The sequence below is a fragment of the Emydura macquarii genome, unplaced genomic scaffold (assembly GCF_026122565.2).
Source record: "Emydura macquarii macquarii isolate MOO-44397 ecotype Brisbane River unplaced genomic scaffold, CSIRO-AGI_Emac_v2 contig_2897, whole genome shotgun sequence".
Taxonomy (NCBI): Eukaryota; Metazoa; Chordata; order Testudines; family Chelidae; genus Emydura; species Emydura macquarii.
Window position 1 is genome coordinate 23,888,460 of NW_027133034.1, and position 25,219 is coordinate 23,913,678.

Below are 25,219 nucleotides of genomic sequence, written 5' to 3' on the forward strand. Positions count from 1 at the left end.
AAGAAAAACAGCACTTCACAAAGAGCCTTGTCTGTGAGGTAAATACCATCATTCTGAACAATATCCTATTTAGGGTGTCTGAATGCTCCAAAGTACAAGAGGTGGTAAGTCTTCTAGTTTAATGTATATATCTAGCCTCAAAAATTCTATCACCAATTAGAGAAAATAAGAGGAGAATAGGGAGCGAGTTTATTATTTCTGTTTTAGTTCACATCTAAAAAGTGACCTTTACTGGAAGCAAGCCAAAGCTTCTGATCACATGCTTGAGCAAGCTTGTCCTTGCTTTGGGTGTTTTGATAGCTACAAGATGAGTACCTTGCAGAAGTGTTTTTACTTACTGGGTCAAAGCCTGAAAAAGCTGATCCAGTATAGCTTGTGGGATTCATAGAAATTCCTCCTTCAGACTCTATTTGACTTAGTGCATCATTCAATATGCTTACCGAATCTGGAATGAACAAAAGAGAACAAATGCTTGTAAAATAGCCACAAAACCCTGCAATAATATGCAAAAATACATCATTTTTTTCAATGGCATATAGGAAAAATAAAAAACGTGGTGGGGAGTGATTCAATATTTACAGATTTCTCTAAACAGATTGGAGTTCTTCTGTACCTTACGGATACCCACAAACCACATGGGGCAATGATACTCTATAGGCTCTGCACTCAGGATTGAGCTGTGATTCGTATGATGAAGGAAACAATATTTATTTCAAGCACACGTTTGGAACAAATAACTGGTGCTATACAACATTATCCTGGTCAGGCAAGCAATTATATATTAAATTCAACTTTCCCTGCACTAATATGTTACAAGAAGATACCTTGCATACTGTTTACTAATTTTGTCAAAAGACAGACTTTGATAATTAGTGCATAACTTCTCCTCTTCATTCATAATTCTTTTGTGTGTTCTAAAATCATGTTTTCTGTTAATTATCCTCCTCTTCAAGCTTGGGTAAACAGCAAGGGTAAATTGAAGCTAGAGCAATATCATGCTTTCAGGAGAGGTAGATTACCGCACGACAAAGTGGGTTAGTACAAAGTATGTTTTATGGTGCTTTCAGTATGCTGAAAGCATGATCATCTCTCTGCCTCTCTCGCTTGACCCAGCAAGTGCTGCCCAACACCAGCACCAGGGTCTGGGGGAGATTCAGGCATTGAGGAGAACTTGCTGGCAAAAACTCAATCTGCATAAAATCTGTAATCCCAATACCAAACATTATAAAATTAGTCTCCAAAAAAGTCATGAGATTGGCTTAAAAATAAAGAGTTTTTAAAAAATATCATTTATTTTTCTCCTTCCTGCTGACTTTTTCACCTCTAAGGGAAGCTGTTCACCCCCAATTTGTGCATGATCATCTCAGGTACAAAATTCACTGGAACAAATTGCCTAGGGAGGTTGTGAAGACTCCATTGGAAGTTTTTAAGAACGGGTTAGACAAACATCTGTCAGGGATGGTCTAGTTATTACTTAGTCCTGCCTTGAGTGCAGGGGTATGGACTAGATGACCTACTGAAGTACCTTTCAGTTCTACACTTCTATGATTCTAAATGGCCTGGGACCAGCCTATTTGAAATACTTGTCTCTTTCCATGCATTACTGCCACAGTTGTGGTCAGCAGCAGCACTTGAGCTGGATCCACTTTGAAAGTCTCCATGAGGTGCCCTCAGCTTTGGAATTACATCTTCTCTTGGGTACTTTCAGACCAGGTTTGTTGATCTTCAGGGCACACTACAAGGCACATCTATTTAGTCAAGCTTTTGGGGTGAGTGGAGGAGAGGGCTTGATGGAGGTTGGCTTCTGTGGGGGGGAAGGATTTTTGCTGAGGGCTGCTTGGTTTGTAATTTGATTAATTGTTCTTTAAGTTCACAGAAAAGACATTTAGAGTGAGAGATATGCCTGTTAGTCTGGTACTAAACTTCTGGACATATTTATTTCACAGTACCAAGTATAAGTTAACATACTAGAAAATATAGATTTTTCATGATTATTTAAAATCAAGATCTCTTTTAAAAGATGCTCTTCAGATGTTGAAAAGCTTTAAGTAAGCCATTAAAATATTAACACTGCAATCAGATGAGAGCGCGTAGGGTACTTTTAAAAGAACAATATAGGATCAATTTCAATGTTGTGAGCAGTTTGCTCACTAAACTTTTACAGTCAAGAACCCCACACTGACCTATATTCCTCTCATTTTCTAAAAGGACTGCAACAGAAGTGTGCAACTGTTGTGTCTCAACACATTAATTCACTTTAATCTGCACTGACCTTCTGCTGCCTGGCATAAGAAAATGCAACCCCACCTACAGCATTAGATTTACAACGATATTTTAGCAATTGACCATACATGAGTCACTCCTGTTATGCAAGGTTACATTTTCAGTGTATCCAACCAAGACTCCGAGGAAATTAAATTACATTAAATGTCTGATATTTTATATTTAAGCGTCTTGTGACTATTATCATCATGTGAATTAACAGATTGTCAAATTGAAAAAGACATTACTACATCAAAAACTTTGAAATTAATGCTCATTTCAAAGTAAATGACCGTATTATGCAATAATTAATTCTTACTTCAGAAGAATAACTGTTTCTTTGTTTTAGCTGTAATCTTAGCATATGGCTGGCACTCCATAAATAATTACATATATAAAAATGATAAAAGCATATTATTTAGGTGGCAAAGTCAAACTCTTGAGAGATGCCAGATTTATTGTTGCTCATGCAACCTTATATCTGCCCTATGTCCATCCTATGCATTTAAGGAGGCAGGTGTCCTACAGACAAAATAGTACGTGATCATGTAACAATGCATATACACAACAGGAAACCATAAATCTGACATTTTCTAACTTTCAAATGCTCGACTTTGCAACCTAAGTAATGTTCAACATATCAAATTACATTTAAAAAACCATTTCTTTTTAAATGGAAAAGGTAGAAACAAATTCTATTATATGCAGCTAACTTCTCCCCACCATGCGTTATCAGTGGGGTATGAACCCAGAGCTTCACAACTGCAGCACAGACTTTTATCAGTTGAACTACAGGAGTACTATGTTAGCTTGCAGTCACAGTTGAAGGCTGTTATTCTAGAGGTGGAAGAGGATGAACTGAGGGGTCCAGAGGGAAGGGTTAGGAGTGGAGCTCTGCCCAACTCAACTCTCTCTCCACCCCCACCTGGCTAAGCTCCTGCACCACGTGGTGTCCCCAGAGAATGGGGATGGGCCACTGGGTCCATGTGCCAAGCAGTCCAGTTCTACCACATATACACAAGAAGCTGAGAATCAAAAGAGATGCTGAATAGAAAAAAAAAAGTTATATTTGTATTCAGTAAAACGTAATTTTTTAAAGCGTTTAGCTGTGCTGCGCACACACCTTCGCTAAGCAATTGAGCAATCTTATTGCCGGGATCACTGCCTTTCCTCCCACAATCTCATCCCACAGTGTGATTTCTCCCTTTGCTGTGTAGATAGTATGGAAGCAGACAGTAAACTCTTTGAGACTCAGACCATGTGCCAGTTAGCTGCTCGGTGACGTTACTAGCTCACTTTTGGGTGCTATAAAATACTTATATTAAAAAACAAAACAAAACATGATTGTCACTTAATAACCTTTAGCAGGAAAATATTTCTGCCTGTGCAGTAGCTCAAAGCCATAAATCAATCCAGAATTCGGGTGTGTTACCTGACAGGCAACAATATTTTCATGTTGAAATTATATTATAAACATGTTGAAATTATGTCATCATCCTTTTGTTCCTCATCAATTGAGTGTAGGAGGAGTTTATATTGCAACAGAACAGAACACTCAACTTCATCGTGGTTACATGGGATCTGTTAGCATGTACGATCCGGAAAGCCAGTGCTTTTTTCTTTTTTTAAAAAGGGAAATACTGTACAGTGTATAAATAACTGGTAAACAGGATACAGTATCTGAAATCTAAACTGGTAGGGGGAGAACTCATGGTCTTTGCCCAACACCCCAAACAAGACCAGGCAGCGCCGAGAACCATGCAGGGGAGGCTCCCTAGCCCTCTTCAGAGGCACAAGGGCCCATGCAGCACCTTGCTGCCCCCTAGCTATGTAGGGCTAGGGAAGGAAATCTTCAGGGTAGAGCCAGAAAAACACAAGCTGATAGGATCAAACAAACAGAGGAAGCAGCAGGAGCAGAGGCCATTGGACACCAGACACAACAAGTGTTGGGTGGCTTTCTATGGTTTATACTGATCACCTGCGGGCTCCAGCTACAACCCACTTTTTCCCTCTCAGTCTTTACACATGGGTCTCATTCAACTACCCTGCACACTCCTGTACTACCTCACCTTCCTCCTCTGACTATTTTTTCCCACACTCACTTACCCTGCCCTATAATACATTTAATATAAATAAAATCAAAAGTCCCAGAAATTATTTAAATTAAAAAATCCAAAATAAGGGGAAAAATACTGGAAGAACATCATGCTGGCACATCACCACCCTGTTCACTCTGCTTATATGTTACATCCCTTTCCCCACCCTTTATCTTGTTGATTGTGAACTTTTCAAGGCAAGGACATCATGTTTCTACAGTGCCTAGCACAACTGAGCCCTTTGGTCCTCCGGGCACTAGTGCAACATAAATAAATAACAGAAAAAATGTAGGGGGAAAAGAATTAGTAAAGCAGGCAAAAAGTGATTGGCCATTTCCTGATAATGGTTTGGATGTTTAAAATCATCACCAACCCAAAAACAAAACAAAACAGATAACCACATCCAAATACAGCTGGACTGCTCTTTTTCTTCGGTGACTTGATGTGCATGTCAAGTATTTTGAATCAATACTTTTAGGAGGTGTAAAAAACTTTCTAAACACATTACAGAATGGTGCAAAGCAAACTGAGAAATTTTTATTTGGAATGATTTTAGAAAACCCATTCAGATTTGTTTTGCCTTATGAGATTATCTCTGGTATGTGAAGCTCTATCTGAGATAGCACTCCTTGTAGTTATTCACAGAATTCAATGTATATGTACAGGGAGATTATGATAGACGAGTAAAAGGGCCAGGGACCACACCTGATAGTGTAATATAAATTATCGTATTTGTTGCTAACAGCAGCCAAAATCAGTAGGCCTTTCTGCAGGCCTGAGCAGCAGGGGAGCATCTGCTCATCTTTTGCCATACCCTGCACCCCTCCCTGATGGTCTGGTGCATGTGCTGGGATTTGTGGTTCAGGAAAAGACCAAGAAGCTTATTTATGCATGCCCTCTGGGAGATGTTTGTCCGGGCCTCAAGATATGCAGATTCTGTAGGAACACATCTAGTTAATTAGTACTCTGGCAAGCTTAGGTCTAGCTTTTGAAACTGTTGGCCCAACAGGTTTTTTTGTTTTTTGATGTGTTTTTGTCTACTAACAAGGATAAATGGGGAGAGAAGGGGAAGAGGTTTGTACTCTTTGGGATCTCTTCTTGGACACAGCTTTGGGATCTTCCAATGACAGCTGGAAGACCAGGCCAGTCAGAAAGCTGTCACTGTTTTCACTCGAAAGCCACCCCAAACTTCAGTAATTGAGGGTTGGGGGTGCTTTACTAACCTGTTGCGGGTGTATGTAAGTGCTTGAGCCTAAGTAAAACATAGCTTTAAAGTAAGAGCACTCTTGTGTTACACTGTTTCTACCAGTCCATGTATGAGCTGGATGGCCAGGTCTCCATTTGAATTATTTCCTGACACCACCTCACACAGAATAAAGTTACCAAGAGTTTTGTTGGCAGAACCCCGGCATATATGCACTAGGATCTCGATTGAGCAAAGCACTTAAGCATGTCCTTAACTTTAGCACATGCTTAAGTACTCTGCTAGCTATTGCTATCACTCCCATAACCGCACTGGTCGTTGGGGCGCCATCATTGATGAACTATCAACCAATTGTCTCCACCCCTGACGACTGTGTGTGAGTACCTGAGTCTCCACGAAGTCCATTCCTATCCACTCTTATGTTGTCAGTCTCTCTCTTCTTCTGGCTTCCTATTCTTCTCTTCCCCTGTACTGTCCCTTGGATGATCTTGGACTAGCCAGATGATCTTGTTACATGGCCATACCACTTCAGCTTGTGCTTCTTCACGGTTGTCAGGAAATCTTCATATGACCCAACACATTGCATGATGATGTTACAAACCTCTTCATCAGCGATATAGTCAAGGTAGGAAATACCCAAGATTTTACAGAAGTATCTCATCTCCACTACCTGTATTTTCCATTCAAGTTCTGCTGTAAGGGTCCATGTCTTGCACACATACAATAAAATGGAGATGACCAGTGCGTGCAGCAGGTTTTGTTTGGACTTCAGGGAGATGTTCTTGTTCCTCCAAATTGGCTTTAACTTTTCCAGTGCTGTTGTTTTTTGTGCAGTTTTTGCCAAAATTTCTGCCTTTGATCCCTCGTCGGTGCTGAGTGCCCCCAGATACTTGAACAGTTTCACTGTCTCCAGCTCTTGTCCACTGACAATGATGTCTGAGTTGATCCCATCACGTTTGTCTGTCATCAGCTTGGTTTTCTCTGCATTAATTTCCATGCCATACTTTGCAGAGGTTTCATCCCATCATTTTGCAAGGTTAGCAAGTTCTTCTTTGCTACTTGCCAGGCTGTCAATGTCATCAGCGAATCAAAGATTTGAGATTGTTCTCCCCCCCCAGTACTGACTGTGCATATGTGATCTTCTAGGGCATCAGTCATTATGCACTCCAATTAGATGTTAAACAGTGTGGGCAAAAGAAGGCAGCCTTGTCAGACTCCAACAATGGTGTAAAACCACTCTCCTGTTGTGCCACTGATGAGAACTGAACTGTTGGCCTTGGCATACAGTTGCTTAATGGTAAAAATAAGCTTACGGCCAATGTTGTACTTCATGGTTGCCCAGAGAGCTTCGTGCCATACTCTGTCAAATGCCTTCTTGAAGTCAACAGAGACGTGTTAGATGTACTACTGGTGTTGTAAATACTTCTCACATAGAACACGAAGGTTGATAATCTTACTTCTTCTGGCACAAAAGCCAGCCTATTCTTCAGCAATGATGTTCTCTGCTTGTGGCTTCAATCTGTTCAATATAACTTTCAGCATCACTTTGCTGGGATGGCTAATTAAGCTTATAGTCCGATAGCTCTGACGCAGTTACAGGTTGCCTTTCTTTGGCAAAGTAATATTTAATTACTTTGTCCACATAGAGGGTCACTCACCCGTCTGCCAGATCTTGTTGCAGATCCTGGTGAGTACATCTATTACTCTTTCTCCTCCGAATTTCATCTGTTCAGCTGGAATATTGTCAATACCTGTAACCTTTCCATTCTTGAATGATTTCACAGCTACTTCCACTTCTTCACGCAATATTAGATAATCCTCCTCCTCTGTTGAATCTGGGCCACTTAGAACACTAGGATCTCCATTTGTCTGGTGGTTGTACAGATCAAAGCAGTAGTTTGCCCACCTATTGATGATATCCCTTTCTTCTGTGAGGCTGTTCCCTTTTGTCTTGAATTGAATTGGTTTTGGTCCATCTTTCCTTTGTCAGATTTTTTTTTACAACCTGGAAGGCTCTTTTGCGATTCTTATTGTTGAGGCACTCTTCAATTTTAGAGCATTGTTTTTCCAATCCATTTCGATCCTTTGCCACCTTCATTCCTTTCCTGATCTTTTTTACCACTCTCTCTGTGCTGTTCTTATCTCTCAAGTTCTCTTCTGATGTCATACATTTGCAGTATTTCATTTGTGACCCAAGGTTTATCTTCCTACAGTGTTTCCCCAGGATGTCCATTGCTGCCTCATTCATTACAGCATTAAAACTGTTGTTCAGTGTTTCTCTGTCTTCCTCTAGAGCAAGCAGCAAGGCAAATTTTCCGCCGATCATTGCTTGGAATGACTCTGCAATGCTTTGGTCATTGAGTCTTTCTAAATCAAACTTAGTACTGATGATCTTTGGCCTGATGATCTCCCTTAACCACAGCCACAAATTTAGCATTACAAGGTCGTGATTACTTCCAATATCAGCACTGGGGAAGCTCCTTGTTTTAGTTATGTTGATCCCAGAACTAAATCGGTTTTGTACCATGATGTAGTCTATCTGGCTGTGGTGTAGACCATCAGGTGTATGCCACGTTGATTGTCTGGGTGCTTTGTGTGTTCCGAACGTGTTTGCAAGAATCAGATTGTTGTAACTGGCAAACTCCAAAAGTCTCAGTCCTCTTTCATTGGTTACCGCATTACAGAAAGGGTCACAATAATCTCGCCAATCTGCCTGTACGTCAATACCCACTTTAGTATTCCAGTCTCCTTGTACAATCAGGATATCTTTCTTGTGTACCTTATCAATGATGTCTTGGAGCTGATTATAAAAATCTTTATTTTGCTCATCATCGTAGTCTGTTGTAGGGGCGTAGACTGAGGCCTAAATGCATTACCATCCAAATAATAGGTATCGAATATTTAATTTATATATTAAAAATTAATGAGTTCTGCTAAGAGTTTATCTTTGTAAAATAACGTAGTTCTAAGAAGTCTACAAAACACATTTGTATGTGTAATAACTGTATAGAAATCACAACTACTTCATGACAGAAATTGTAGGTCCAGTCCAAAAGATCATTAAAAATGTAACGAAACCTTTCAAATGACATGATATACAAACTTCAGCCCTTTGTAATCTAGAAAGAATTAAAGTCAGACCACTCATATTCAGAATTCCCAAATTATTTGTGTGATGAGTCAAGCTTCACATCTCTGATAATGGGATATTCTTGCAAATTAAAGGTAAATGCGTGAGCTAATAGGTATTTTTTGTAATTGCATATAACGTTTAGTACACAATTGCTTTTCACAGCATCCAATTACTTAAATTAATGCTGGTAATAGTTTTTAATGAAATCTTTTGGGAGCATTTGAACTTGCAGATATATAAGGCACTGTAATTTTTCATTTTTAATGCAAATATTCTAATTAGTTTCCCTTATTTAACAGCTGAATGCCTTTAGGGACTAAAGAGGGGACTTCCATACTAGGGAAAACTTTCTAATGTATCACACTGAAAAATTAAATCTATTGGCCTATCAAATTTCTTGAGTTTTTTTTTTTTTTAAAAACTCTTTCGCTAATTCTCACTGATATGAGAGATTAAACAAGGGTCTCATTAAAAGCTACACCTCCAGTTTGATGATGCTGAATTTTTGACATCACAGTTCTTTTCAGAACACACGCAAAAGCAGATGACGACATTGGGTGTGAGAGAAAAGTGTTACTGAGTGTTACTGAGACATCCTCAACTTTAGCAAATTTAAGTATTAATATATTATATTAATATATGTAAGTATTAATAGGGTATACTGTACTGCTTTTTGTGTTAGTTTCTCTTATTTTGCATTTGTCCAAGTGAGATACCCTTAAAAGTACATTGTATGCATTTGCTGATTTGCAGGAGAATTGAAGATCATAAAACTCTTTTGGAACACCAAAGAAGAAAAGGTTTGCTGCTCATCCAGGAATTTCTAGGTTTAATCAATTTTGTTGTGTTAAACATTAATTCTTTGGGTTAATATTTTTTTTCATCAATATAAAACAGAAGAAAATATCATGGTTTAATGCTGTAAAAAATCAAACAAAACTCAAACAAATGAATAATTTGGAGTAGGAATTTAACCTCACACATCCTCCCTCAACTTTCGATATGCTCATGCACACTGCCTATCAGATCACCACCCAGAAACTCATCTCACCCAAAATCCTGCCTGTAGAAATTTGCTGTGCAGTAAGGAAACCCTGGATCATTGATTACATTCTGTATCTGAATTATTTTGTCTGATTTATTTATTTAGAATGTGCAATCCAAAAAGTAAGGACAGTGTCTTCTGATTCTCACAGTCAGCACTTAAACAAAAACAATGTTTGAACAACGTTCACAGTGACTTGTGCCACGAGGTCCAATTCTGCAGCACTCCCTGTAGTGGACATTCCGCTATTTCCCATTCTACCCTAAACTTATGTGCAGCTGGAATTACAGCACCCATCAGAGAAAGGGACTATACAGGGTTGGACTAATTTTGTGGCACCCATAAGTCATCCAAAGCAGCCAAGAAAGAAAGTAAGACAGAGAGAAGGATCAAAGTATGGGGAGGAGAAAAGTCAGAAGACAGAAGAGTAAGTGCAGCAGAATGAAGGACTGATTAGAGGTAGGCAGCAGGAAAGGTACCAGAGTCAGACTGGAGCGAAACAGCAGAAGCAATGGGTGGAAGGAAGATTATGTGGAGGGATGAGAGCTCTTACTGAACAGTACCAATTTTATCCCTGAAGAAATTAGTAAACTCTTGGGCAGAAAGGAAGGAGGAAAGGAAAGGAAAGGGAGCAATACTGAAAAAAGATAATGTGGCCATCATAGAAAAGAGCTTTGTAAAAGCCAGGGTTGAGACAGTGATTAAGATGGTACATAGGGTCTGGAGCTGCTGGTCAAACCAGGGAACAAGGGAGATGAAGCAAGAGTCAGGTGGATCACCAAAAGGGAAGCTGAAGTCATGACAGATATGGTAATATCCTATAATATCTTTGAGATATCTTACTGTATCATTGTGGACTAGGGATTGTATGTAATTCCATGGTATGTAATTCCAAAATTCCACAGTTCCTACAAATAACTAAGCACAATGTGGGGTCATTAGGCATTGTAACACCTCCAGTTTTATGTTTTACAGTCAGATTGAAGGTATATTTGGTGGGACACAAATGCATGTAGGAGCAATGTGTTAATAAGGCATGTGTTACCTTCACTACTGGAATCTTGGGTTACTGTTGGAAATTTCAGTAAGGAATATATTTGGTTTGGGATCCTCTGGCATGACACTGGGGCTGAGATCTCCTCAACCTCCTTATCCTAGGTGACTTCTGTCACAGTTCAGCAACTGCACCTGTATTCCCCCTTCATGGTTCACTAAGGGTATTCACACTAGACTCCCAATTCCTCAGCCGTCATCTCTTTTGGACAGAGATCCACATTTCTCTCCCTCCTGATGGAGTTTTCCAGACTACACAGTTCCCTGCCTGCACTGTATTTCCAGCAAGCCAGATTGCCTAAACAGACCAGCATCTGCACTTCGCTTTTTCTTCAGAGGCTATGAACATCATTGCTGGCAGTTATAGGTTACCAAGCAGCCCTTTATGAGCAAGAGCATTTGTCCTTAAGGTGAAAACATTACAGAGAAAACATATTAAAAACAATAAAAGTTCCTGTACACATGCTAGCAGCTCACCAGCCGTCATCCATCAGTCTTATGGGGCCTCCATAGGCCAAAATCTTTCTAAAGTCCCAAGAAGGATTGGACCCTCATTGGACAGAAGGTCCTGTCCATTTGCTGGATCAGAATGAAGGGCCTGAATCAATTTAAATTCAGGCTAATTACTCTAAAAGTCCTCTCTTTATCTGTTGATCTCTGGAGCATCCAGTTTGAACTAGTATTTGAGAGCCTCTAGAGGTAGTGGTTCTTATCTGGAGGTGTTACAAGCCGTGGCCACAGTCAGGGGCTGAGGCTGGGATTGGGGGTGGGTTTGTGGTCAGGGCCAGAGCTGCGGCTGGGGCCAGGAGCCAGGCCATGGTCTGGAGCTGAGGCTGAACCATGGCTGGGAGCATGGCAGCGGCCAGGGGCCGCAGCCGGACCAGGAGCCAAAGCCGGGGGCCAGGAGCAGAGCCACAGCTAGACTGCAGTTGGAGCCAGGGGTGGGGCCGGAGCAGAGTTGGAGGCAGAGTGGGGTTGGTAGCACTCCCTTCCCTCCCCATGGGGGCTGGCCCAGGCCCCACCGCACTCCCTGAAAAGTTCCTCCACGCCCCTATAGTGGGGCGTGCCCCACAGTTTGGAGACCACTGCCCTAGGAAGTGGACAAACATTCTGCCCAGATTCTGCAATTGAAAGTACAGCAATAACCTTAAAAAGATCCGATTCTACTAGAAGTGTGTAATGATTTATGTGACACAGCTGAAGGAACAGTTCAACCTATTCAGTAGAATTTAATTTTTTTCTAAAAAGCATAAAATAAAAACCTGATGTTTCTATAAACCTCTCTTTAAAAAGGAAATCTCTTACAGCTTTCATTTCCCCAGACTGTTGTATACCAAAGACCTCTTTACCTTGGATAGTTCGAGGCTTGCTGGCATTATCAAAGTCACAGATCTTCTCCCATTTATCTTGCACAGCCTCTGGCGTCATTGGATGATTCTTCTCCCTGACAATGGAACCCAGGGACCGCTCCCAGCGCACTAATTAAACAGTGAAAATGGAAGTCATTGATCACAGAGTTCAAAGCGGTGGCCAACAAGACAAACTGCAGAACCCTTCAATTTCTTACTGTGCTTTTTGAGAGATAATTAAAACTCATTCCAACCCTCCCAGAGGAGAGAAAAAAAAAACTAGGTCGGAACCTCTGTGATCTAACTCATAAATACTCGGGTGCTGTTATATTTAAAATAGTCTGTCATTAGTTAACACTTAAAGAATCACACCATGACTTTTTAAATTCCAATAAAACACAACAGAAATGTTTGTAAATCTGATTTCAGTTTTTGAACACTACACTATTCTTTTCCACTAGGCAAGGGATACTCGTTCAATAAACCAATTTAAGGAATCTAATCAAGTTCTTCTCTCATGGGATTTTGACCACTGCTGCTCATTGACTCTTTTGTAGAAAGGCTTGAGAAGCTGTAGGTGAATCACAAAGGGACAACACTGTTGATGGAGAATGTCAGAGTCAGAGAGGGCCAGAGATCAGTGTCTCAAAAAAAGAGATCTTTAGGACTCTAACTCAAGGAGATATTTTCTGGCACACACAATGTTACCAATAATCATCATGTTTCCAATCTCCCTTTTTAGAGAAAATTATGGAAAAGGTTAAAATGAGCAGCTTTGTCATGCTACAAATTTCCTTATTTCTATTAATCCATCTTTCAGCTTGGAAATGATAAGGAAGATGATCTCATTAATTGACTATCTTTCCTTGATGATGGAAAAAAATTAGGTGTCCACGTTGATATTTTGAGATCTATCAGCACCCACTGCGAGACCTACTGCGAGACTCCATTATTTTTCCTTTGACAGGACCTAAAGAGTACTTCTGAGTGAATGGTAAACTGTCTCAAGAACTCACTTGTCGAGGGTATTTCAAAGTTTTACGTTGTCCCCTATCCTGTACAGTAAGTATAATAGGCTGCAAATGAAGAGGAAATGGCTAAGGTCCCGGCCCATTAGAATGCTGGTCAGAGCTGTTCAAAAGTTTTCAAAATTCAAAATATTTCAGCTAAAAAAGGGACTTTTTTTTTCAGGGAAGTTTTCAAAAGAGAATCTCATTTTTCAACCAGCTCTAATGCAGCTGACATTCAGCAAGGTTAGAGAATCTTAGTATATTTTTAAAAAATAATCTTGCATTTTTGTAAGTTATAAGATGACTAGAAAGAAAAAGGTCAAGACATTTTATATACTGAAATAAGTTGTCCTCTTGCTCAGCAGCCACTGAATGTTGAATAGAGGCCAAAGTGTTATCTTCACCTTTACTACACACAACACAGATTAATAGCATGTGCCTCCAACATAAAGGAAGACTACCCTTTGAGTTACTACATACCGTCTAGCTCTTGTAGCTAACATTACTAAGCCTCCTCAGCTAGTGTAAGTCAACCCAGGTCCATTCAAATCAGTGGTGTGGTGCCTATTTATATTAGATGAGGATCTGGTACCATGGGTTATGCCCCTCATTTTCTTGTAGTAAAATCTTCCTCATCTATTTAACACACGCAACCCACTAGAGACCACTGGTCTTTATAAAAATCCTCCCTCTAGGAAAAGCTTTCTTTATGTACAGTCATTGTAGAAGAAATAGTGTGTAACTGTATTAAATTTTGTTTTCCTTAAAAAATATCTAAATCAACCTACTAAAACAAAACTACTTACATTTACCAATCCATCCGGCTCCCACCTGCCAAGTGAAAAAAAAAAAGCATCATCTGATTTTATCACAAGTCTCAGTCAGTGTTTTAGTGCTGGAAGCAAGGACAACTATTCTCTAGATGGCAACTGTGTTTAAAGTGACAAAACAGCGACTTGGCATATCTGAATCATAGTAAATTATAATTAATGGTATTTTTCCAAAGAACGTTTTACTAAGCCTAAGTATGCTGGCAGTACGAATAAGATTTCAATAGTTGTTTGGGAAGCAAACAGCCCTATATTGGTGAATCCGTCAATGGCCTATGCACCTAGGACTATAACTAATTTCAATATAGAATCACTGTTGGATTCTATGGAACTGCTGCTCGCACAGAATGCTCCTCTGTAAGATTATTTTCAATGGGGAACTAAGGAATATGGCAAACACTTTCCACAGGAAAGTAGTACAGCACAGAAGCAGACTGGAATCCTAGTCATTCTCTCTCATCAATTTTTGGCACATTAGAGACACTGAAAATAAAGTGAAAAAAGAGAGAAAGAGGAAGGAAAAGAAAAAGACTGGCTGGACAAAGATATTTAAAAGATGTCACTCTGAAGGGGACAGAAGAAGTGAAGAAAGAGAAGCAACTTTTTTTATTCACTTCTGTGCCATAGAACATTTGCACACTTTAAACTATATAGGCCATCATATTCTAAAACTAAATACCTCACACACATTTTGTTGGAGATTCAGATCTTAGACTAGTTTGAAGCCTGTCTGTGGCACAGAAACTGTCCTGATCAATGATCTTACCAACTCTCCTTCATACATCAAGAGAAGCCACAAGCCCTTTTATAAGAAATATTTGCAAGATCTTAATTCTGAAAATGTGCTCATCTTATGTGCTGACGGATGGAGATTCTAAAATGTGTTAAAGTGACTTAAGAGAATAAATCTCTGACTGTCAATGGAATTTGTGCTTTTAAGTCACTTAGGCATTTTTGAAAGCGCCATCCATCACCTAAGGAAAAAAAACATAACAAGCTATTGATTCCACCAAACAATCTTTACTTTAATTAAAAAAAGAGGTTTGAAGAGCATGCCTCAAAACACCCCAGAATCATAAATCTCTGATCCCTTTCGGAAGTTGGTCTGTGTGCCCCTGTTTCACATACAAATTGTGTAAACCTCTCCCCTCCCCACACCACTCCTTTTTTCTTGAAAAAAGCACTGAAGCAACTACATCAGACATGACAATAAAACTAGTTATTTTCTGGGATTTTGATTTTTTGGGAGAGATGAAACCCACATTTACATGCACTTATCCTATGCAAACAAAATATATTCACAACTTAAGGCTGGTGAAGTAGTAAGACAATTATAGATAGAAGTCAATCACAAGCATACAAGACACATATAACTGTGCCAGAAAATAACCATACTCTTGTTTTTAAAGGGATAGTATCAACTTAAACTATACTTATTTTTTCAAATGGAGTTAGAACTAGCTTCAGCTTCTATATCTAATCCAACATTATCACCACCATCTGCTAACACTGTTTTAAAATCATGTTCTCTCTTCACATCCCAAGTAATTCCCCCTGATGTATAACAAAACTCATAGAACACATGGGAGTGTACATGTGCTCAGGAGTGTATGTGCTAAGCTTGTACAGTAGAGTATGGAATAGGAGTGAAGCTCCTAGAAATCTCAAGAGTAACTGGATGTCTCCTGAAACCTTTGGATAGTAAATTCACCTGTAATCGCTACCAAGTGTAATTCAATCACATTACACACTTCTTTCTAAACTCAAATATAAGAGGAAAGTAAAGCCGTCTGCTACATATGAATAAAGTATGCTTCTGCCGATATGAAATATTGAGGAAGCACTCTGACATGTACAGTCCTATGAACTCTGAAAAACAGCCACTTATCTTAACAGGCCATTTAGCTTAGTTTGAGAGTTTAAGACACGGCTACAATTACATGGAAATCAAGAAAACCTTGGTCCTGAGCTTGCTGCAGTTCAGTTCCTTGTGTGTCATGAAAATATCTAAAAAAAAAAAACCACCCTAATTATTTCCTCCTCTTTGCTTAGTATTAGAATAAATCCCTTTTTTCATATTACATTCTTAGAAAATCATTAGGTTCCATACTCTCTACATGCTGGCTAAATTTTAACACCTTTTGGTACAGATACATTTAATAGAAACATTCAAGCAACAACATACTCTGGAAATTACATAATGTAGGATGCAGCAAGAAGGGGTCAGCGAATGTACTATACGTTACCTATGCTGCTACCTTATACAATGAGGTTCCACAGCAAGAGTGAAAAACTTCCTGACAGTATTTTGAAAGGGACATGTCTATTCAGAAGTGGGAATGAGGAAAAAAAACCTCAAGATCTTAGGGAAAAAAAGGCATTTGACGCTCCTCCACCTAGAACTCCTTTGAGAAAAAAGCATTCCTGAGTAGGATTTTTTTTTTCAGGTTGCTCTTCAGTCTCAAATTCTTGACTTTTCTCCTCCCCACTACTCAGTGTTTCACTCCTCCATCATTTGGGTTTGTTTTTTTTATTACAATACAAAGATTTAATTACCCTTTGGATCAACACAGTACCATTCAAGAAAGAATTCAAAGTGCACTTCCTAGACCTGATGCTGAATTCCTAAAATAAAGCCAATTAACTGTGTCTGCACATGGAGAGAATATAATTGGGATCCTGTGAATAGTTCGTGAATAACGTTTACTCCCAGCATTTATTTTCAGGGAGAGAAATCAAATGTTCGGTAAAGTTCACCAATCTGTTATCAGAATAAAAGAAAGTAAAATATAGGAAGGGAAAGGGTGAAAGGAGAGGAAGACCAGTGCTGCAAACAGACAAATCTATTCTGCAAGCTACCAGCAGTGGAAATTTACAAACCTTTTGTCCACCTGAGAGGGAGCAATATAAAGATTCCCCTCAAAATACAGCTACAATAACAAAAATTAATGCCACAAAAAATAATTTATTACTAACATTAACATTTAACCACTTTACTACTGCCCAGCATATCTGGCACATATAACAAAATAAATTTTTGGTGATATCGTTTCTATTGGATACACAGTATGCCACTATTTCATTGTCGTCACAACAGCATGCCACCATTTCAAAGAACACTGCAGCTCCAGAAAAGAGACTAGAACTGCATTGGGTTACAAAAAGAACATAAACCAATAGCATGAAAGCAAGCAAAAAAAAAAAAGTATCACCTCAAACAGACTACCATTCTCCTGACAGCTCTCATGGCAAAGCCAAAGAACCAGGGGAGCCACATACTCTGGCTTGAAAGCATCCACCATATCTGGAATAAATTGGGGGAAAAAACATCATCATTAATCAAATACTTCGTTCACCAAACCCTCCTTTATCATAATTCATTTCAACCCACTTTCTGGAAGGAATGATCAAATTCACTGTAATCTGAATGAGTGCAACACACCCTTTCCGTTTTTGTCTTTGTAAATTTTTTTTGTTTCAACAGCACTAAAACAAATCTCCAGCTACAGTTAAAAGTTAGCTGGCATTTTCAATACCCACTCCCGGGAGAGAGGCTTGGAAGCTTACAAATGTTTCCAAATACACTCTTTTGGTGTCAGATCAGGGTATTTTTTAAAAATATAAATGTTTAGAATAAATTTTTGGAATAATTTCACTAATGCAAAGGCATACAGAACTCCATCAATATCTTACCAATAGGACAAAAAAGAAGCACTCTCTGCTTCAGGGGAAATCAGCCTCATCAAATGTCTTAAAAATGAGTAGGCATTAGCAGGCTGAATTAAGGTGGCTGTGGCAGGCTGCTCATTTTCCTTTTATTTTTCTCTGGTATTTACTCAGTTATGTTACAAGCCCCTACCACATTCCATATTTTTCCCAATAAAAACTTGCAACATGCACAGTTCTTGTATATGGGGATGGCCTATCTTGCACATCATCCTTACAAAATGTGTTCTTGATTACAAAATAAATAAATGCAGACTATTTAAAGGATTTAGAATATTACACAACTGAAAAACTGTGCAGCTGACAATCAATTATATCCCTCTCAATTCAGCACAATTTAGATGGATGGGAAAAATCAACAATAAGCTTCATACACGCTTATTCAACATTTTACAAAACACATATCCTTCTGCCTGGTATCCTTAGGCCATCCTATTAAAAGTGCAATACTCTAAACTTTCCACAAACAATGAATGAGGAAATGAATTAAATGAAACAGGCCTTGCAATATTTTAGAGACAGCAAATATTGCAGGGCAGTCCACTATAAAATGAACAATGGAAAATATCTTTGATACATCAGGAAGAGTTTAAGGTATGAAATAAAAGCATCACGGCTTCACTTCTGGTTGTTACTTAGTTACGAACTAACAATGCCCAAGAGGTGGTACTACTGGGGGTCAGTTACAGACCACTGAATCAAACCAGAGAAGAGGATGAATTATTCCTTAAGCACCTGTCTGTAATGTGTAGGAAGAAAGGCTGTTATGGGGGACTTCAACCTGGAAGACATGAAATTGTTAGTTTCTAAAAAATTATAGATGATAATTTTCTAACACAAAAGAATTGCACCTCACATGAGGTAACTATTTTGGACCTCACTTTGACAAATAAAGATGAATTAAACACAAGACTGGAAGTCAGTGGTTGCCTAAGAACTAGTGATCCTGATCCTATTACATTAATTACAGGCAAACAGGAATGCTCTTATCAGTAATTAATTAATTATAAACACACCCACACACTGTGATTCAAAAGGGAAAACTTCCCAAAGCTGTGGAAAATTATGACTAAAATTGACTGGGAGAAAACATTTAGACAGAAAAATGTGAAATAAAACTGGGAGTTCTTTTAGAACAGTCTGTTAGATGGTAAAAAACCCCTTGATTACAGAATCTGAAAGAGGACAACTTTGGCTAAAAGCTCACTCATTCAATAGAGAAATAAAGGCAGCAATTACAAATAAAAAAGCAATATATAACAATGAAAAAAGGGGAAATAGATAACAATAAATATAAATTAGAAGCTATAAAGTGCACAAAATAGATAAGGGAAACTAACGACAGCAAGGAAAACTTCCTAACTGCCAGAGCAAAGGTCGATAAGAAGGAGTTTTTAAGTATATCAGGAACAAATGAAATCCTAGATATATTATAGGCAAATTACTAGATGAAGACGGTAAAATTGTTAATAATGATGCAAAAAAGGCAGAACTGTTCAACACATATTTATGTTCTGTATTTGGAAAGAACGATAAAGTATTTGTATCACATGAGCAGAAAAGGACCTGAGGTGACAGTGGACAAGAAGCTGGATCTGAGTCAATAGCGTGCCCTTACTGTCAAGACGGCAAATGGCATATTGGGCTGCATTAGTAGGAGCACTGCCAGCAGATCGAGGGAAGTGATTATTCCCCTCTATTCGGCACTGGTGAGGCCTCATTTGGAGCATGGTGTCCAGTTTTGGGCCCCCCAATACAGAAAGGATGTGCTCAAACTGGAAAGAGTCCAGCGGAGGGCAACAAAAATGATCAGGGGGTTGAAGCACATGACTTATCAGGAGAGGCTGAGGGAACTAGATTTGTTTAGCCTGCAGAAGAAAAGAATGAGGGGGGACCTGATAGCAGCCTTTAACTACCTGAAAGGGGGTTCCAGGGAGGATGGAGCTAGGCTATTCTCAATGGTAGTAGATGACAGAATAAGGAGCAATGGTCTCAAGTTGCAGTGGGCGAAGTCTAGGTTGGATATGAGGAAAAACATTTTCACTAGGAGGTCGGTGAAGTACTGGAATGGGTTACCTAGGGAATCTCCACCCTTAGAGGTTTTTAAGGCCCGGCTTCACAAAGCCCTGGCTGGGATGATTTAGTTGGGGTTGGTTCTGCTTTGAGCAGGGGGTTGGACTAGATACCTCCTGAGGTCCCTTCCAACCCTAATCTTCTATGATTCTATGAAAGCATTTGATTGAGTATCGCACACCATTCCGATTAAAAAATTAGCACTATACAATATCAATAAAAGCACACATTATATGGATTAAGAGCTGGCTAACTAGGAGCAAATGAACACAGGCCGTACTTACAGAATGTGGGACTGTGTCCTGGCAAGAAGTGACCCTGAAAAGTATTTAGGGTTCATAGTGGACAAACAACTCCACATGAGCCCCAGCTCAGTGAGCAGTAGTAGGGACATGATTTTTACCTCTCTATCAGACACTGGTGAGATAGAGAGTAGACTACTGTACACAATTCTGGTGTCCACATTTTAAAAGGGATGTTGAAAAACTGAAGAGGCTGCAAAGAAGAGCCACAAAAATTATTTGAGGGCTGAAGAAATTGTCTGACAGTGAAAGACTTAAAGAGCTCAATCTGTTTAGCATATCAAAAAGAAGACTGAGGGTATGTCTACATCACAATCTTAAATCAACCTACGTTAGGTCGACTTATAGCCATTGCACTAATTACAATGGTGGCTGATGTCCATACTACTCTCCTTGTAGTGGTGCGGGTCCTCACCAGGACGACTTCCATTGACTGAAGAAGGCAGGGGAGGAGAGAAAGGGGGACGCCTGAGAGCCAGGTCTCTGAGCTCCGTGCAGCTCCCTGCTGGGAACCCAGCCACCCCGGTCTTTCTTGCCTCCCTGCTCCTAGCTAGGAATGGGGAGAAGTCACCAGGAGCTTCTTGCCTCCGCAGGGAGATTTGCGCCTGGAGTCCAGCTGTTGTGCTCCCGGCATGGAGCCGAGAGCCCAGGTGGGGGCAACCAGGCTCAGAGCCTTGGGGCCACTGGGATCTCTGCTGGAAGCAGGGAGCCTGGACCACAGGCAACAGCCCAAGCCAGCTTGGAGCGGAGACCCAGCAGCAGCCCGGCTGGGGAGCTAGGAACCAGCTTTCTTGTGAATTTCAGAAGAGTCGTGAAACTGACAAGACGGCCAAAATGCCATGTGCATCACCCTACCTACACCAACATAGGCCCTACCCCTCTCGTGGAGGTGGAGTTACTATCTCTGTGCAGCAGGAAACTTACATCTTTGGGAGCAAGGCTGTAGTGTGTACACTGATATAGTTAGGTTGACGTAAGCTGCCCTGTAGTATCGTGTAGACCAGGGCTGAGTGGTGATGACTGCAGTGTGCAAGTACCTTCAGGAGGAGGAAGAATGGGGTATTAAAGCATTATTTCATCTAGTGGAAACAGGTATAACAAGAACCAATGGCTAGAAGCTGAAGCCAGACCAGTTCGAATTTGAAATAAGGCCTACATTTTTAACAGTGAGTGATTAGCCATTGGAAGAAGCCTACAAAGGGAAGCAGTGGGCTCACTCTCTCTCAATGTTTTCAAATCAAGACTAGAAGCCTTTCTGGAAGGTATGCTTTACCCAAACACAAGTTACAGGACTCAACACAGGGGGAACTAGGTGAAATTTAATAGCCTGTAAAATCCAGGAAGTCAGACTAGAGGATCTAATGGTCCCTTCTAGTCTTAAACTCTATGAATATCATTATAGGAGGGCACAGGAAGAAAGATTATTTCTGCAAAAGGATGATGAGAGACAACGAAGGCAATTCAAATTTCAAGGGACTACCTCTGTCAGAAGAAAGACCAAAATATCATTTGGAAGGATTCAGAGTCTATGCGTGCCAAATTATAAAAGCTTTGTATCCGTTTCATACAGTTCCATCCTCAAACACTGTGTTCTCATGGGTCTGGCACACTGTTAGTTCCTAAAAAGAATGGGATGATGATTCCTTCTGAGTGCTTTGAGGGGAAAAGCTAGATATTGTTGGGGGGAAAAAACCACTTCCAAAGGAATAAAGAAACGCCACGCTTAAACTAAATAAATAAACCAACCATTACATACATCTAAAGACTGATGTAAATAGCCAATTTCTGAAATGTATAACAATCGGGCTCAAAGCTCCTTATATCACTTCTGGGGACAGTTCCATGGCCTGTGTTTTGCAGACTACATGATCATTACTCTTAGTGATCCAAATACTGCCTACTTTCCCCGTATGTGGAGATACCAAGACCAGTCTATGTAACTAAACTGCATCAGAAAAACTTCAAGCAACCCAAAGCTCTAACCTCATCTTTTAATTTATTTATTCACCATCTTCGTTAAAGCCCTTCTCAAAACATTTTCCTGCATAGCCTTTCAGACATAATCTATTATTATACTACTACTATACTATCATCCAGGCCAAGTTTAATAAGTGTATGGTACGTGCATTCTCCCTTAGTTGCTCTGTGTATTAAGTCAGACTTATCTACTTTTTCTCATCTCCTGTTTTAATCTACTCAGGTCTATTTCATATTTTGTGAAACGTACCACATTACAAACAAACAGTAACATAATAAATGCAAACACCTACAGCTCTGAGCCAATAACCACCAAAGAAGATGGGAATCTTTCCACTGATTTCAGTGCATGCTGAATGAAGTCCTAATCACAAAGTTTCAGCACATAAAATAGCTCTAGTGAATTATAAAGGTTGTTCCAGCTCTCTTCTGAGGTCTTAATTCTTTAAAGCACATGAAACTGGAAAGGTCGTTGATCATAAATAGACAAGGAAAGACAATGGCACATTAAGAGTTTCTGAAGTGTAAAGGAATGGAATGTTTCAACTAGTGAGAAAACTGGTTGTGCTCCAACTTGCAGAGACTCAACCAATACTCACAGAGCTCAAGTTACTTACCTTGTGGCATGATAGTCTGAGTCAGCCTCGACCCAGCAGTAGGTGCAATTGTGTTACTGTGGATGTTGTATTTTCTGCCTTCAATTGCAAGCGTATTTGAAAGACCCAAAAGGCCAAGTTTAGCAGCACTATAGTTTGCCTGACCGAAGTTGCCATATATTCCAGCAGCTGAAGAAGTCATAATTATTCTTAAAGAGAAGGAAAAATAGAAAATTAATAGTCCCTAGAGAGGCCAAGTTAAGTGTTGCAGCCATTTTTGGATTTTTAAAAATTACACATTCTGCAACAACAGAAATGGAAATTCTGTAACATCTCAACATGTCAAAATGAACATTTTGGAAATTAAGAAACAAATGTTTCTGATATGTTGAGGTGATGCCATAAATGGCACGAATATTGAAGAGTAATACAAAGAGAATTACAGGTACTCAGCACCTCTCAGGACTTGGTCCCATATTAGAACATAAATAGTAGCTTGCAACTACTGGCAAAACATCACAACTATTTTGTAAAAACTGGGGAGGGCAAAATGGAATATAGGTTTGCATTTAATCACATATTTCATATGAAGATATTTTTACATTTTAAAAATAACTTTGACAAACAGAAAAAAGTTTGCTAAGTTGAAAATTGTTTTCTCCCACCTTCTCCCTACCTAATCAATGGCACTACTCCCGTGCTTAAAATTACACACAAGTTTAAGTACTTAATGAATCAGAGCCTAATACATGTCAGATACGTCTCCTTTTTAGCAGCTAAAAACAAGCCTCACCATAACCACTCCTGATTATGATCCGAATTACACAGAGTGGACATCTACCGTAGCTGCACTGACTTAACGAGAGTCACTCCAAGTTAACACAAGTGTAACTGAGATAAGAATCTGTCTCAACAGTCATTAATAATCGCTAGATCAACGTAGTTTCACCATTCGACAAAGTGGGTTTCTGTCCACGAAAGCTGATGCCCAAATAAATTAGTTAGTTTTTAAGGTGCCACAGGACTCTCGCTGTTTAGTCCAAATCAAGGTACTTTTGTTCTGTTGTCAAGACAGTCAAGGTGGGAAAAAGCTGAAAGTCTACAGAAGCAGACATTCTGCAGGTATGTTTCTACACATTACCTGAAGATACGTTTGGTAAATAACACTACTATCATTTGGAAATAAACAAAGTGATTTACAAAACAGAGCAAGCGAAGAATGATGTCATGTATACAGGGATGCAATTCCCAAAATTCTGTCCAATAAGCGATCAAGTGGGCGGGCATAATACTTTGCTACCAATCTTTCCTTCTCACCTCATATTCAGTCACTGAATGCCTTTTGGTCACAAAAGGAGCACAAAAGAATTTAATCTTCAATTTCTAGGTGGATAGGGCTAAACAACCAGATTGCCAAAACGCCAGGATAATCATTACAAAGAATAACTAACTATAAAGATGAAAAATATAAAAGCCATCTGGATATAATATGAACTTCAGCTACAGGAACACACCAGGCAAAGCATACACAAAAATCTTCACAATAAACCTGGAGATGTTTATGAAAGACAAAAATACCCCCCCACCCCGCCCAAAAAAAAAAAGGTATCAGGATGTTATCCACAGAGTGCGTGTGCCACACATCTTGGCATAAAGTGATTATTTCCTTCCCACTGACTAAGGTGGGGGAAAGGGAGAATTATCAAATAACCCACTGAAGCGTCAGAAAGCTCATGTCAATCTACTGTTTGTGGATAAAAAAATTAACCTTATACAGTTTTACCTTCCAAACTTCTGATTTTTCATATGATTCCATGCAGCTCTGGTGACCACGAATGATCCCTTCAAATGAACTCTATGAATTACATCTACAATCAAATTAGTTGAACAAACATGTGATTCTTTTCCTTTTGGTGGCAAAATAAATTATGCAGTTTCTACTTCCTTCAAGAAAAAAAAAAAAAAAAGAGAAGCCTATAAACTTCATCTCATTTCATTTAAACTCAGATAATTTAATCATGGTCTGGACGTCTGCATTGTATTTTTTTAAATCATTTTGAAAAATGCTTGTGGGATGGGGGCTTGAATTGGCAAGGCTGGTCTTCTCCCCACTCCCCTTCTTGCCCTGAGTGCAGCTCTGGCATGTGGGGCTCATGGTCGCACAGACTCCTTGTGCCCCAGCACTGTCATAAACTGTCTTTCTGAAGTTCCTGCCTCTCACTGGCAGTCTTTTGGGGACTTAAGTGGGTGCTCATTCCCTGGTGAGTATTTGCTTGCTCCTACTCTGACTGCCATTTGGCACCTCAGTTTCACCCCACCTTTCCCTTGTTATTGGTTTTGCATGTTGCTTGTCTTTCTGGACTGCTGAGGGTTTCAGACTATCGCTCTTGGGGTTAGGAACGCATTTTTTCCCACATTGCAAAATTGGTGCACGTTTTCCATGTGGGTTTTTCCAGACATCCACTTAACCACTTGGTGGTCTGGTTTTTATAAGCTGCGCCCCCCCCCCCCCCCCTTTTTTTTTTTTTTTTTTTTTAAAGGGTGGGAATGGGCGCAGCAAAAT

At 39.6% G+C, this 25,219-nt stretch overlaps 1 protein-coding gene across 2 annotated transcripts in view; it reads right to left on the minus strand.

Moving 5' to 3' along the window:
- The window catches only part of HSD17B4 (hydroxysteroid 17-beta dehydrogenase 4), a 115,912-nt gene that overhangs the window by 75,818 nt on the left and 14,875 nt on the right, over positions 1-25,219 (minus strand). For both annotated transcript variants that reach the window (XM_067568589.1, XM_067568588.1), the window contains 6 exons: positions 24,440-24,524; positions 22,678-22,865; positions 17,195-17,286; positions 13,959-13,983; positions 12,143-12,271; positions 339-445 (listed from right to left, as the gene is read on the minus strand). In XM_067568589.1, the coding sequence (XP_067424690.1) occupies positions 339-445; positions 12,143-12,271; positions 13,959-13,983; positions 17,195-17,286; positions 22,678-22,865; positions 24,440-24,524 (626 nt within the window). The remainder of the gene's footprint in view (positions 1-338; positions 446-12,142; positions 12,272-13,958; positions 13,984-17,194; positions 17,287-22,677; positions 22,866-24,439; positions 24,525-25,219) is intronic.